This window comes from Echeneis naucrates, chromosome 4, assembly GCF_900963305.1.
Source record: "Echeneis naucrates chromosome 4, fEcheNa1.1, whole genome shotgun sequence".
Classification (NCBI taxonomy): Eukaryota; Metazoa; Chordata; class Actinopteri; order Carangiformes; family Echeneidae; genus Echeneis; species Echeneis naucrates.
This window is the reverse complement of record NC_042514.1, coordinates 3887922-3902935: the sequence shown is the minus strand read 5'-3', so window position 1 is coordinate 3902935 and position 15014 is coordinate 3887922. Positions and strand designations below refer to the sequence as shown.

Below are 15014 nucleotides of genomic sequence, written 5' to 3'. Positions count from 1 at the left end.
CTCGTGGCTCACAAACGTGACACGTGACCACAAGTAAGTATTCAATCATTTTATTTTTCACGTCCAACACGAACAAAGCGGACCATCCACACAGTCCTGCAATCAGTGGAAACTGGAGAGTTAGAGAGCGATTTAAGATTGAAGAAAGTCTCATTTATTTTTCACCGATTCGAGGCAGTGTATCAAAAACAAAGCAGATAGTCAGAAAAATGTGTAATTACAAAACACAAGAAAAGCTTGCTTCCTTCCAAAGACGTGGCTGCAGGACGACACTTCAAAAATCCACAGTCTATCTAGTTGATACAGGAAGAGGAAAAAAGACAGAGATAGCAAAAAGGAGACTCCCAAACTGGAGTCAGGAGTAGAAAAATAAAGCTTTTTTTGTTTGTTGGGTTTTTGTTTGTTTTTTTTTTTTTGCCTAAAAGTTGCTGTTTGCTTCATCACCACACTTGGCAGGCTGACTAAAGCAAAAGACATAATCTACTTGCAGTAATAAGAGATTATACAGTTTCCATATGGCTTCTCTGTTATAGACACAGTAACACATAAAACAACAACGGTCGGATACACAGAAGATCTATGGGGACATAAACGACCTGCTCTGGCCTTAAAAAGCATCTGGAGCTGCAGTGTTGCTCGAGGATCAGTGTCTGGATTCAAAAACGAATGTGAGGATTTTGTGCTACTAGATCAGCACTTAACACAAGCATGCTTTCATAATGGACCTCGGTTCATTAAAGGGGCATCTGCTTAAGTGTAAACGCCGTCGTTTGAGATCTGCCTGTGTTCTGCGTGTTCCAAAAATGTAGTTTTGAGGTGTAAGCCGTGTCCTGGTCTGACAAAGCCTTGAAGTGAGGTTGTAATGTGGCGGCATCTTAGCCTCGTACATTAGGTCAGGTTAAGGCAGCTGTGCAGCTCATCATCTCTGTTTTCTGAGTTTTGGGCAAGTGTGTCATATTTACACCAGTGCACAGATGGCAGGTTTTTGAATAAAACCAAGTACACTCACACATCAGGGAAACGCCCCCTCTCTAAAAGTGCATTCACAATATCAGTAACAGCACAGCCGCACTTTGGAGTAGACTCCGCCATCACAGATTCTATCCCTGCACGATGTAATATCCCCTTTCCACACCGTGTTGCCCCCCCTTACACCAGTGCGTAATCAAACTGACCCCTCTCCAGCCCCTCCTTGTGGTCAGTCCAGGATGATGCGGGCATACGGCTGTAGGGGTCCAGCAGGATCCTGAAGCACCTGACCAGCAGGAAGACCAGGAATAGCATGAGGAGGCCTACAAAGGCCAAGGCCGTGCGCTGTTCATTGTCCACCCCGACCAAGGCCAGAGGGGGGCTGCTGCTGCCACCGCCAGGACTGCTGTGGAGGGAGGAGCTGGCCGGGGACAGCAGCAACTCATAGTCAAGTGTGGGCACATCGTTCATCCTCCACGGGGCCCGAAGGCAGGGCTTACACACTGACTGGATGGTTGGTGTGCTGGGAGGAGGTGCAGAGAAGGAGGGGAAGGTGTTCATGAGGGGTGGTGCAGAGACAGAGGCCAAATTGAAGACGGGGGTTTGACTTATAAAACCGAGAGGTTCACCGGTTGACCCCGTCTGTTGGGTTTGGAAGTGAAGCGGTGTAAGTCAGCAGGTAGCAGATGTGTATCCTCTCCTCCAGTGACCACTTTATTTTGTCAAAATCTAGGTCAGTCGACGTGACATGACCCAAAAAGGCCTGGCCCTAATCTGCTCTGACAATGTGACAGACACACACACACACGCACACACCCTCAATTAATATGCACTACTTTTTTTGTGTCACACATTTTAAAGAACTGATGAAACGGCCTAATGAAGCTCTGCGGTTTCCAGTTTGAGTGGCCAACCCTCAGGCGGCGAAATTATTTATCAGGGCAGCTCTGCCACATCGACTCTCGTTCTCAACCTCAATCAGAGCAGACGGGATCAAGGACAGCTCGCCGTGCTGGGTGTTAATGCAGCGCAGACAGACTTCTATCACAATTTTGTAGCGCTATTTAAAGTGGGTGTCTGGGTGTTGTGGCACTTAAATGAGAGCCGGATGCAAGTGATAAAAACACCAGACAATGTGGAGCATCTGCAGAAACCAGCAACACCAGGTGTTAGTCTGAGGGGGCGTTTGTGCGAGGCCAATTAGAGCAGAGGGGTCAGTGGATCAATGGCCCCGAATATAAAATAGAGCATCACCTTTGCCGATGCCGTCTGCTAAATGCAAAGTTTTTTCCCCTCTGCCTCGTTAGCTGGAGGGTTAGGGTTAGGGTTAGCTTTGACCTCTTGGTCACGAGGTCAAAGCTGTCAGGTGCTGTGGGGGGGAAAAAAAAAAAAAAAGGTTGCTTTCACAAGTTCCCTTTGAGAAGATCTCTTCAAAAACTTCAAGCAGAGACACAACAAGAGATAAAAAAAAAAAAAACTAATTAGGAGCTTCTAAGGAGAAAGAGGAGTTCGGTTCAGTTGTCAGACAAAAAGAAAAGCAACTTCATCCAATTCGATCTTCCGTCTACTGAACACAGGATCTGTTGGGGACGCCCCTTCCGACTGACTTCAGGACATGACAGATGGTCTCGTCGTCAGATGTTGCAGGTTAAGCCAAAGAATCACTTCACCTCCTTATAAATCACCATCTGCAAGGATAAGAGCCACCTGTTAAAAAAAAAAAAAGCATTGAGATTACAGTCCAAAAATTCTCACTTATGGCCAAACAATGAAGCTCTAATGAGGACATTTTATTTATGCAACAAAACATCAGTTTACAGTCGAAGCACTCATAAAATTACAGGCATTGCCCGACTTTTCCATTAGCATTTCTAATACGGACCATAAGGTAGAAGATTAAGTCATTCCCTCCTCCTTTTAATCACATGACGTGATTATTACAAAACTCTGCACCATAAGTAATAGTGACAGCAACATTAGCGGTCTGCGGTAAGAACACAGCGCCAGCATCCCCCGTAATGACACTCAATTAGCAGGCTGATTATGGTGTCATTACCACCCCATTAGCAATAATGAATGCATGATTATAAACACTGATACTGCATTACATCACCCCCCATTCATCAGTGCACTGTTACACCAGGTCATATGTTCACTGGTTGACCCCGCCCTCCTCATTCAACTGTTGACATGATGGATGGGGAGTTTTTTTTTTTTTTTTTTGTGGAGGGGGGGGCACGCAGTAGGAGCTTCATCAATAACCTAAAATCACATCTCCTGTGGTGGGCCCGGTTTCAAATCATGGTGGAAATGCGACACAAACCAATTCTGCCTGCTGACCCGTCTGAATAGAGCGGTGACGGAGACTGTTTGCTCAGAAAAATGTGATACGGGGACACAAAGGTGAGCAGACAGAGAGAGAGAGACAGACAGAAGGGGAAAGCAAAAAGGGAGGGGGGCATTAACAGTAAGTGATTTAAGGAGAGATAATGAATTGAGGTTCAGATATGAAGGCAGATCTGAATTTATGATAATTTATAATTCAGTTATTGTCTTTTATGAAGAGGGGAGAAGATTACAGCTAAAAAAGAGAGACAGACAATAGATTTGATGGATGGAGATAAAACCTTACGAACACAGGTTGGACAGAAAAGAAGAACAGAGAACGTAAATCAGGGTTGACGGAGGAGAAGGTGAAGATGGACAAATAGAGCAGAAGCTCCCGCGGCGGACGGGCAGCAGTACAGAGCAGGGAGGAGAGATTTGCTGGCACTAACCGGACTGACTCTCCTCTGCATGACCATGGCAAAAATCCTCCTCCATCCACTGCCTCCCTCTCTCTCTCTCTTGTTCAGTTCAAAGGTTTTCTATCTGCTACTTCATCAGCCGGCGTCTCTGCGGGGCACCAGACTGAGGCAGGAGGCAGGACAACACACCTACGAGTCGGAGTGTGTGTGTGAATGAATGTGCATATTTGTGTGTGTGCAGGAGCTTGTCACAGACAGAATGACGTGAGCTGCAACACGTAAAAATAAGTCAGAGGACCTTGAAGTAGTTTTCGAGGGCGTCTTTTACAACTGTGACTCTCAGACGTCTGCAGGTCAGACTGCTGTCTTGTCAATACTTTTGAAGCCAAACTTGTAACCGAACTCTCTTATTCAGGGCGACATTGTTCAGCAGTTACTCCATTCCTCCTGTTAGCTAAGCTGCCGTGCGGTTGGTTTGAAAACAAACAGCTACAAATTCTATATAAAAGCCCTGTTTCCAGTGAAGGCTATAATGGTTTCCATTAGGTCACACTGACCTTGACCTTTGACCCTTGACCACCACAATCCATTCTTGAGTCCAAATAGACATCTGTGGTCAGTTTGAAAGCCCAAAATGAGCAATATAGCAAAACATGCCGACTGATAGAAGCCGGTCTAAACTGTATTTGAGGATGAAGGCCTTCAGTGAAATAATGCAGAAAGGCAGAAAGCTACGGACATGCGTTTATCAGACAGTAAACCGGGATGGCAGAGAGTAAATCTAGCACACTGAAAGGTATTAAAAAAATGGAAATTTCTCACACGTTCACCTGTCGTCGTTTTTGAAGCCCATCAGGCGTCCCAGTGGGCATGATGTGTATTTTTTTTAATTGTGGAAAAGGGCGTGGCTACCGTGTGACTCGGTGACCTGTTGAGAGCAGGTCCAATCCAGATCTCATTTCTCCGCCAGTCTAATTAGAAACTGGTGGCTTCAGAATTTCATTCGGTGCACACACACACACACACACACACACACCAGTGTAATATGTCAACACAAAGGGATCAGAGACCAACGTAATCCTGCTCAGACACAGCCAACTCTGCCACCACGCACAAACAGACGCTGCAGACACTTGAAGCACACGTTAGAGCAGAAACTCTGCTGGTGATAGCCGCGCACTGGGGTCGTTTCCATTCAAACAGGTGGAGGAGGGGCTGAAAGGAACAGACATCACCTCCTCATCTGATCCTTCCCAACCTGTAATTATTTAGTGGCAGCGTTCCTCCAATATCTCCAACCAACTCATCACTGAGAGAGAAAGGATAACTAGACTGAGGGGAGAGAGGGAATAGACTTAAGGATGACAGATGGAGAGCATTTGGTCGCTTTCAAATTGTCCAGTTTATCATATTGTACAATAACAGGTAGAGGCCAGCGATTACTATTCCTGCTGTGGTATATTGATTTATCTGAGGAGCGAGCTGCAGCCATTAATAGCTACGAGTGTAAAACTTACTGCTGGATTTTATAGGAAATATTGTGTATTTCTTGAACTTGCAACAAACCTTGGTCAGCTAGTCCAGTTATGGTTTTGCATAGTGTGTGTGTGTGTGTGTGTGTGTGTGTGTGTGTGTGTGTGTGCGTGTGTGTGTATGAATAAGTCATTGGGCGGTAGAGGGAGGACAGACAGAGATTGCTCAGCTTATTTTCCTCCTCGTTAAGTCTCACTCCCACCATCACCCTCCATCAGACACACACACACTAACACACTCGCACACGCACACGTTATGTCGTCCATCAGTTTCTTCTCGCCCGACTCGCATTAGTTGTCGCCCACTCCGTTTCTCATCCAGCACACTTACTCGAAGCACCGCCGAGACCCCCCCTAAGACTGGGGCGGGGCGGGGGGGGGCAACGCGGACTCTCATCAATCTTCATCAATAAGCCTTTTAAAGGACACCTCTCTTACACACACACACACTGCCAATGATTGCTCATTGACATGCAACGAATATACACTTTTTTAGGGGGATTTCCATTTCTACATTTACATCAGCTGAGCACACACATGCACAGTGTGTGCTCAGTGACACACAACTCACACACACTGCACTGCTGTCACCACTTCCTCACAGAGCCATTGGTCAGGTTACTTCTCAAGTGACCAGAGTGTCACCTTTTCCCCGCTCTATCCGGCTGCCACATGCAGCTACCCACACCCACACACACACACACACACACACACACACACATAAATGCACATTCATGTGTTTTGCTTTGGATTCGTTGGTAAATGAGAAAAAAAAGCAAAGGAGAAAATGTAAAGACTTTTCTGTCTTTACCACATTCGCTCATCTCCTCTGTCTCTCTCTCTGCCACTCAAAAACGCCCACAATCCCACAAATTTTTCATCTGCCAAAGACCAAGCTGGATCTTTTTTTAACAGGGGGACAGCAAACCTCCACTGTCCTTCTTCAACCGAGACGAGCCTTCCCCCCAACAAGGTGCAGTGCAGAGACAGCCTTGATTTGTCATTATTTATAGCTGGTGTAAAGCCACTCTGGAAAAGTAATTAGAATTTAGAAACAAAAACAAAGAGAGAAAAGGGGAAAAGGGAGAGCAAATGGCAAGCTCAAGATGAAGGAAAGAGAGAGGAACAGTAAATGCTCCCAGCATCAGCCATGGCCTCCTGGGAATTGAATTAACCCTTTCCAATGCGCTGGTTATAAAGATAAAGTGGATCTGAGGAGAGGGGGGGGGCTGCAGGAGATCTGTGAGCTCTGGTGGGTTTCCCCTCCATCCTATCACGTCAAAGCTGCACATACACGTACAGTCCAGGTGAAGGAGGCCCCCTGTGAGACTCAGTGCATTGTTAGCTTGCATCATTCCTCCTTATTGATATGTTTGATTTTCTTTTTGTGGTGAAACCTGGATGTTTGTCAGCGTTCATTTATCACCTTGGGGAGTTGCCATCTGCGGAGTGTCTGTGGACTAATGAGAACAATGGGGACCGGGTCACCTTCAGCGTCGCACAACAACAAAAACGTCCTCCAAATGCAGACCTTATCTAACTTCAGCAAGAGGAGCGCCAAACCTCAGTTCACGCAGACACGTACGCACGCAAAATTGTACATATTTACGTGTGCACAGTTAAAGTTACAGACCGAAACATGACTATCGCCCAGGTATTTTTAGCACCTGAGCGAGACAAAGTGTCTGTGGAGTTGTTTCTTTCAACACTTGGCTCTCAGCTCAGCTCACGGCCAGCCACTTCCTCATATAGCTCCCGTCATAATAAGGCTGGCAGACAGTCAGGAGCTACAGTAATGGTGATAAAGTTGGATAATTAAATATTCCGCTCTTACAATTCTGCTCGGCATCTGCAAAAAAAAAAAAGGTGTGCATTTGTGTGTGCAAGGTAGAGAGACAGAGTGCACACTGTTCTTTTGCTGAGCGTACATGCAAATGTGACGGCAGTGCTGGGAGAGAGGAAAGCACTCAAGACTGCTGACCTTTTAAAACAAAAAGGTACAGCGACACAACAGGGAGGGCAATGCATTTTATATTAATGCATTCTTCAAGAACCTGTCCATCATCATAAACACGCACTCTCCCCCTCCCCTCCATACTTCATCAGGTTGAAGTATGGATCTCCCTGCTGAAGGGGTCTCTGAACAGGAAAAGGGTTCGCACCAGCTCCTACAGAAACTCACATTATGATGTACCAGGAGAATTGAACAAAAGGGTGGAGATCTAGAAGGAAAGACAAATGGAGTTGTACACAGATGAAGGCGAAAGGAGATAAAACAAGTCCTTTGTGATTCTCAATAGCAGCAATACAGCCGAACAATTCCATCTTCCAAGAGCTGCCTGCAATCTATCATTTTATCACCAGTCCCAGCTGAGCACACGGTCTATTTTCTCTATCGACATATTTAGAGTTTTTCAAGGTCACTCCTGAATCAACATTCAAAGTATTCAACATCCTAGATCGGTTTTCATTTTGCAGAAGACAAGCTCTCTATGGTAACCTGAATACGACGAGGCCTGATTTAGATACTGCTGAAAGTCATCTGCTGCGTGACCAGACATTTCTCTGAAAGACGCCAAGCAGGATCCGATCTAAAGGCACTGGGTGGGGAGGGGGTACGGGGAATGGAAGGGGTGGGAGCTGGCTTCCTTCTATTTAGTCTCCAATCTCGTCCGCCCATCTCTGCTGGTTGTTTGTGTCACTCCTGCCTGACAGCCAGAAGCACTGGTGTGTCTGATCACCACCGGGGAATGTTTGGAGGGGGTTGGTGGGGGTGGGGTGGGGGGGTCGATGCTGCCCCCTGATCAATTCAAAAACTTGCAGATGCATTCATTTAAATTGTCTGCAGTCACAGCAGGATACAGTATACGGACACAGAAAACTAATTTGCCGCCATGGAGAACACCCACAGAGACACATATACACAAACCCGACACGCCTCCCGTGGCTGGCGGCTGCAGGGTCAAAACACAGACTGGTAACATTACGACATTACGAGACATGAATAACATTTATTATTGGGCTACAGCTGCATCTGTCAGTGGGTGGGAGATATCAGGAAGAACATTTTGTCCTGATGTCGATCTTCAAACAGAAAAAATGGCCAAGTGTGAGGACAAGCAAGACTTTGGCAACGACTAAATTATGACGCCTAGATGACGGGCGCCGAGCATCTCCAAAACTGCTGCTCAGGTGATGTTCCTGGTCCCTGGAGGCCAGTACCAACCAAAAGTGGTCCACGGAAGGAAACGCAAAGGACTGATGACGCGCAGGGAGGGGTGCAACGGTTTGAGAAACACAACAACCAACTGAAAGTGATGACTTTGTTGTTGTGTTTTTGTTGTGAGTTTATCTATATGCTTTCCCTTCACACTGCTTTGGGTTTGAGTCTCCACACTGTACAATAAAGTCAGCTCTATTCTGCTTGGCTTCCTAATTCGCCTAATCTCAATCTAGTCAAGCGACAGGAGGACAAACCATGGAGGTTCCACCTTGCAGCTTTCGGGACTTAAAGGATCTACTGCTAAGGTTGCTGGGTTGCAGATACCACAGCTCACCGAGAGGAGTCCGGGCCTCAAATAGCGGTATACAGCTGCTGTATACTCAGGAAGCTTAGTGGAAGTTCTCCTCACGCATTCCTTGTAAGTCAAAAGCACTTTTTCCCACCATTGCTAGCCTCCGCCCGCTCATTTCCTATTTCATCTAATCACAACCTGACAGGTTGACCTTCAGCCAATCACTTGGAAACCTTCAAACTTTAAAAGTGCTCATTTCAACGTTACCACCATTTTCTGGCCCACCCCTCCTGCTCACCACCCAAACCACGGACGCCAGACCGGCTGCCATCAAACTCCCCGATGAAAAGTTTTCCTTTCATCATTCAGGCGTCGCATTCTCAAGCGCCATCCTTCATCACCAACACAAAGCTCGGGTGGAGGTTTCCTCAAGTCGGAAGGCTTTTAGAGTTCTGCAGGATTGGATCATCCTGGAAGGTTTAAGTGTCGAAGGTTTATTCCTTATGCTCCCTTTTCCTTTTTCCTTTTTATTATTAGTCTTTCCTGATTGAAATACAGTGAATGCACATCAACACATCCATGCACAGCCCTCTGAGGTATATTTGACAATGATGGATAATGTGTAGGAAAAAATGCAGGTCGGGGGGGCAGACTGGGAGGTCTGAGGCACATTTGTCGCTTCCAGTTATCTAACTCACTCATACTTGGCTGCTGCCAGGCGGCAAAAGAAAGCACCTTTCTCTCCTGTTAGCCACCATTGATTTAATCGACTCTGTCATATCCATCAATCTCACAACACACACCCGAAAAGTGAATAACCAGTCAGGGTGAACAAACGTCAGTCATATCCGATTAAATCCTATTTTTAATTTCACAAATCACACGATAGAAATATACAGTCAGTGATGAAAAGACAACAAACCACAAGTAGTCTGGGGTCACCGGTGGGGATTGTTGTGTATTTATTCAGGATGTGAACGAGCGTGAGAGCAGCTGGTGTGACCGATCAAACCTTTTGGCTCACCTTGAAAGACTCCTGCTGCTAGGAAAAGCCCCGTGGCAAGATGAGAAGTGGTCAGGTACAAGATGATGTAAGAGGTGAACAAGAACGGGCGATAGGAAAGGTGGAGAGCGGATTGGTAGACGCCGTGATTTACGGGCGCATTCAGACGGAGGACAGAGGTCTGCGGCTACACGGGGGAACACAGAAGTTCAGGGAGCATCAATCAGACACATCTAAGGGGAAGAGGAAGGGAACATTGAAAGAATAAGAATGATGAAATTTGGGGAGGATGGAAGTGGGCAGGGGGATAAGGCAATATGGAGATGTCAGCACTCTTAAAGTCAGGAGACAGCACTCTCCCTCCATCAGGGAGCCATTCTGTCAAGCCCACTGGGGGAGAACAGAGCTTGTGCCAGCAAGTCAAGCGGCCCACGATGAAGGCCATATATATTACATGCCCTGCCCACACAACGCTTGCTCAAAACCGAGGTGGCAGGGCTCGCAGTCAGCATAAAATAAAAAATAAAAAAGTCACAGGATTTGTTGCAGGCGGTAAAGGGAAATAACCTGAGACGTCAGGGCAATCACGAGCCAGGGTGTAGAACAATACTTTTCACTCAGCAATGCAAAAAAAAAAAAAAGCCAAAACAAATCTGTGACTGAGGGCTCACTGCCGTGAATATGGAAGTGCAATATCAGGGTGCAGTGCCCTGTAAATCCGGCACCGAAAGAGGTGCTTTAAATACTCAACAATGGCAAAGTGCTGATTCAAACAGTGAAGCTGAAATAACTTTGCTCAGCAAGGAGCTGCTGACTGCTCTCCTCCCCGCTGCACTGGAAGCCAGCAGTCGGACTCCTGAGCACGGATTAAACACAGGAGAGAAGTCATCACAAAGACACGGACAGATCACCTTGCTGAAGGGAAGGTAGTCAGTTCAGCTCATTTGATTACTGTGGTGGGATAGCAGCGGGGGGGGGGCTAAAGCCTGTCAGCCCACAGAAGGCAATGCTAAGGCCAAACACATCCAGGGGAGAAGAAAGGAGAGCTTATCTGCACAATTCACTTCATGGCCCATCAGCAGATTTCATTCTAATAAGTGAATTGGCCTCATCCGAGTGATTCCAGATGAGTTAGTAGACTCACGCTGGGAGCTGCTCCAAGGTCTCGGGGTCTATTTCTGAGCTGAGGTGACGTTCCCGCGCCCGTCAGGTATCAGAGGGCCGTAGATTACAGGTTGTTGATGAATATTTGATGAGCGATCTCAAACAGGAGACAAACTCCGCTCGGTCTCCTCGGAAGCCGTGCCGCCTTCCTGCTGGGTTTTCTGTGTTCAGTGTTCAGGAGGCTCTTCGAAGAAGCCGTTTATGACCCGATGTGCTGTGTTGCCACATTACACGGCGCCAAATTCAATCACACTTGGCGTGAGATTGCAATTATTTTAAAGGCAATATACCGAGGTCCCACAAAACGTACAGTTGATTTCTTCTTCTGTGGCTCCATGTGAAAAATCAATTTCAGAAGTGAACCGTACTACAGCACGAAATTTCAATTACGGCCATCAGAGCGATGTTGCGCAGACACTTTAGTGACTGTAGCCCCTCGCTCAGCTTCATTTAAACGCTGCCTGAACAATGTAATATAACAACCGCCTTTGTGAGCTATAGAGAACAAATGATATCAAATATTGAATTGAATTGCAGAGACGGAAGTGTCACGGAGAGACGGCTGCGTGGAGGAGAACCTGATGCACTAATGTGCTCCATGTAATCCAGTATATCCTGACAGGCACGGTCGGACGGCTTTGTGAGTAAATCCACCAGGGTTTTCTCTTTCCATCTCTCCTCTCGTTACACGATGACACTGACAACTTCCTGCCGATTAGCATCACACCACAGAGTGCAGCGGATTCATCAGAAGTGGTAAATTGAGAGTAGTCGCCAGGGCAAAGTAGTCACGGACTGTGCGCTCTTGTTTTCAGGACTTCAGTAAAAGCCTATGAAGGCCCACACGGGTCAAACCAACACGAACTGGAATGCAAACGATCCCACAACAGAAGTTAGAGGTGGACTTTTGATAACAGACGAGTCCCAAAACACCAATTAAGGCCCAACTCAACATGGCAAGGAGGTCTGAAGTGTGTCCTCCATTTTTCGGGAAAGAACGGCTCCATCAGGTGGATAGTTCGTGGCCAAATTGACTTCCAGATAGATTGCAGGCTGGTAAATAATATGAGCAGCAATAAAAACAAATGAGGATAAATAATATTAACGAATAAATAAAAAACAGACAGAGATTACACTTTTAAATGTTTGTATTTAGTGTCAGCTAATGGTGCCATCTGGGCCTTCAACGCTCATGTTATGTGAATAAAACAGCGTTTGTGTTGTTACGGTTGCCATCCAGCAGTAACGGGGGGGGACAGCTGGTGATGCAAATCAAAAATTCTCCATAGACCGGACTGTCGCGTTTCAGATTGACCTCCTGGACCACGCTTTTGTGGACCGTGTCCTCTGTCCCCGAATTAGGAAACAGCTACCGTCCTCTGGCAACCAGGACGGACGCTATTGACAGCTCACTGCTCTACTCTGTTTTGGTAAAATTTGCATTTGTGTTGTGACATTGGTATTCATGTTGGGGCTCCATCTGTGTCACTGCAAAAAGCCCTTCTCTGCCCGATGAATATTTAGTTTTAGTCCCCCTCCTTTTTTTTGCCTTTTACTAAAGACATGTCATGGCTGCAGTGAGTGTATTAAAAAAATCAAGAATCCCAGAATTAATCTGGGATGGTTGTTGCTTTTAAAAACTGTAAATTAGAGTTCGTAATGACTTTCCTGATGGCTGCTGTTTGTTAAGGCCTTTCATTCATCAAAATTAGGGCAAAATAAATAAATAATCACAAACCTTAACCAAGTCCATTCACTGCTTAGATGGAAGCTGAGAAACACACAATGGGTCTCGTATTGTAAAGAGTGAGATTTCCATGTCTTTTGTGATGACACAGCAGGTCTGGGTGTTAAATAATTCCTGTGAAAGTAGAGAAGTGCTCAATTCACAGAGAAATTCACACACAGGCAGTATCCAACCTGTCAGGACACAACAACCCACAATCACACGTCAATTGTCACAACACCAAGTTGTCATTAACAAGCTACAACATATGGACATACAAGAAATGTTCAGGAAGCGCTACACAATGTCTCAAAGCTAGTAAATCATTACACAACCTTCTAGGGAATAATAATAAAAGTGACCAGCAGCTAATTTTTTTTACTTATTTATTTATTTATTTTAACAACATTTTTGGCTTAATTTGATCGCCTGTTCAGCTCACTTCAGTGTCAGTTTCACCAAACTACAGTAATCTAATCTTTTAACAGCCAATCAGAAGAGAGGCTCGGAAAAACAAACACACAAAAAACAGACAGATTTTGTTAGAGATGCATGAACCAGTGTGAGAGGGGAAACTATACTGAGAAGGTCTTCGGTTCTTTAAACCAGACGTGGATCTTCTTCTGGAGACTTCAGATTAAAAAAAATGGACATCATGGGACGTTTAACCTCATGGAAACTTAACCTTCAGCAGCTTTCTGTAGTGCCATCTCTAATGTTTCATTCTGAAAGAAGACCGGTTTTCAAACACCGCTTGAACCTCTGTCAGATTCCAGATACCAAAATTAAAAAAAAAAAAAAAAAAACCCCAACTGGGCTCATACATCACAACTAAAAGGACTCTTCAATTCTTCAGCAGTCACTGAAACTTTGACAGTTTGCTCAGAGGACTGCAGTGCATTGAACGGATGAGGGGCACGATAAGGAGGGCCATCGTCCCTTCCTCTGAGCCCGAAGCGGATCAAATCACACAATGACTAATGGGAGACAATCACAGAGAGCGATGCACTGACAACACAGCACTGATGGATTCTATCAAAATCAATTGTAAAGCTGAAAGAGCAAATGAAATTCAAAAGGCATTATGGGGGAAATTAGATTTGTCCTATGAGTGACGGTTCCAAATTAAATTCACCTGCCTATTGCTGGATGCTCAGCTGTTTGAATGCATCTGTGCTGCCGTAATGACCTGCGGGAGGTTCAGAGGGAAGAAATGCACCCCATCTCAGCGTGGCACTCTGGGCTTATCTCCTCCAGGTGTCTTTCTTGTGTGTGTTGTAGGGGGGGGGGGGCTCCAGTAGCAATTTCATGGCACATTGGTCCATGGTGCGGTAATATGGTGGCTCTGTGATTTCACATGAATCAATGTAAGTGGATTTGTTTCAGGAAAAGAAAAAAGAAAAACCAAACTAAGGTGCCAAGTCAGGTTTTGGTTAGTCTCCGTTCCTGATCAGATTTTGGTACAAAATCAGATTTCTCAGAGGAGGTTTGTATTATAACTACAGGATGGGAGTGAATCCAGCAGCCTTGGTTTAAAAAACAAAAAAAATGCAAAGGTGTTTTTTTGTTTGCCCCATCAAGCCTCCATCTCTCGCATTTACTCTTGTTTATTTCCAAAGCAACAGAGGCATTTACTGCTGCTTTTTGGCAGCGGGGCTGCTGTGATCAGACTAATAGTAATTTGGCAGACAGGACCGGGCTGCATCCGTGCAGACAGGACAACTTCTGAAGTTTGACTCAAATAAAACCGGAGTTTTAAACTTAACACCAAAAACACGGAGACCTGCAAGTCATAGTGCAGATCAGATCCATCCAACTTCAACTCAGCCCCCCCCCCGCCCCCCCTTTTTTTTATTTTTAATTCTTATTATTATTATTTTCGGAAAACATGCATTAGTTTGATAAATGTTGCACAGACCTGTTTCCACATCAGCGGGTGGTAAACTCCTGCCTCTCCCCCCCACCCCGGCTCTCCTCCGGCTCTCCTCCGGCTCCTCCTGCTGCCTCTGCCGCGGATGCTGCTGCAGCTGCTCGGCGTCGCTTTGCTCGGAGGCGCGACGGGAAGCGGACGGACTCTCTTAAAGCTCCCCGCCCACCGCGGCCCCCCCCCCCCGGCGGCACGCAGCCAATCAGGGAGGTCGCCTCCACCGAACCGCGATACATTATTCATGCATGCAAAAACACACCCGCCTCCACGGTCAGAGAAACACCTGGACCCGACTGGGTGGGAAATAATAAGATATCAAATTATGCAGGACACCAATCCGATAAGAGGCTGCTGCAGAACAATGAAGCTCCAGTTGGAGAACTGCTGGCTTATGAATATTTGAATGTTGCCTGTGCAAACTCATTGTTGTC

At 46.0% G+C, this 15014-nt stretch overlaps 1 protein-coding gene across 4 annotated transcripts; it reads right to left on the bottom strand.

Annotated features, from left to right (window-relative positions):
- Window positions 1-403: 403 nt before the first annotated feature.
- LOC115042335 (cortexin-1-like) lies at window positions 404-14693 on the bottom strand. 4 transcript variants are annotated; one of them, XR_003840672.1, is made up of 3 exons: window positions 14575-14635; window positions 12669-12791; window positions 404-2676 (listed from the first exon to the last, which is right to left on the bottom strand). XR_003840672.1 is itself a non-coding variant. In XM_029500486.1 (2 exons), exon 2 carries the CDS (start codon window positions 1528-1530, stop codon window positions 1150-1152), a length of 381 nt encoding a protein of 126 aa, XP_029356346.1. In that variant the 5' UTR covers window positions 1531-2657; window positions 14575-14691; the 3' UTR covers window positions 404-1149. The 4 variants fall into 4 exon arrangements, 1 of the variants encoding a protein (XP_029356346.1); XR_003840674.1 differs by having other exon boundaries at window positions 404-2657; XR_003840673.1 differs by lacking the exon at window positions 12669-12791 and having other exon boundaries at window positions 14575-14693.
- Between the last annotated feature and the right edge of the window lie 321 nt (window positions 14694-15014).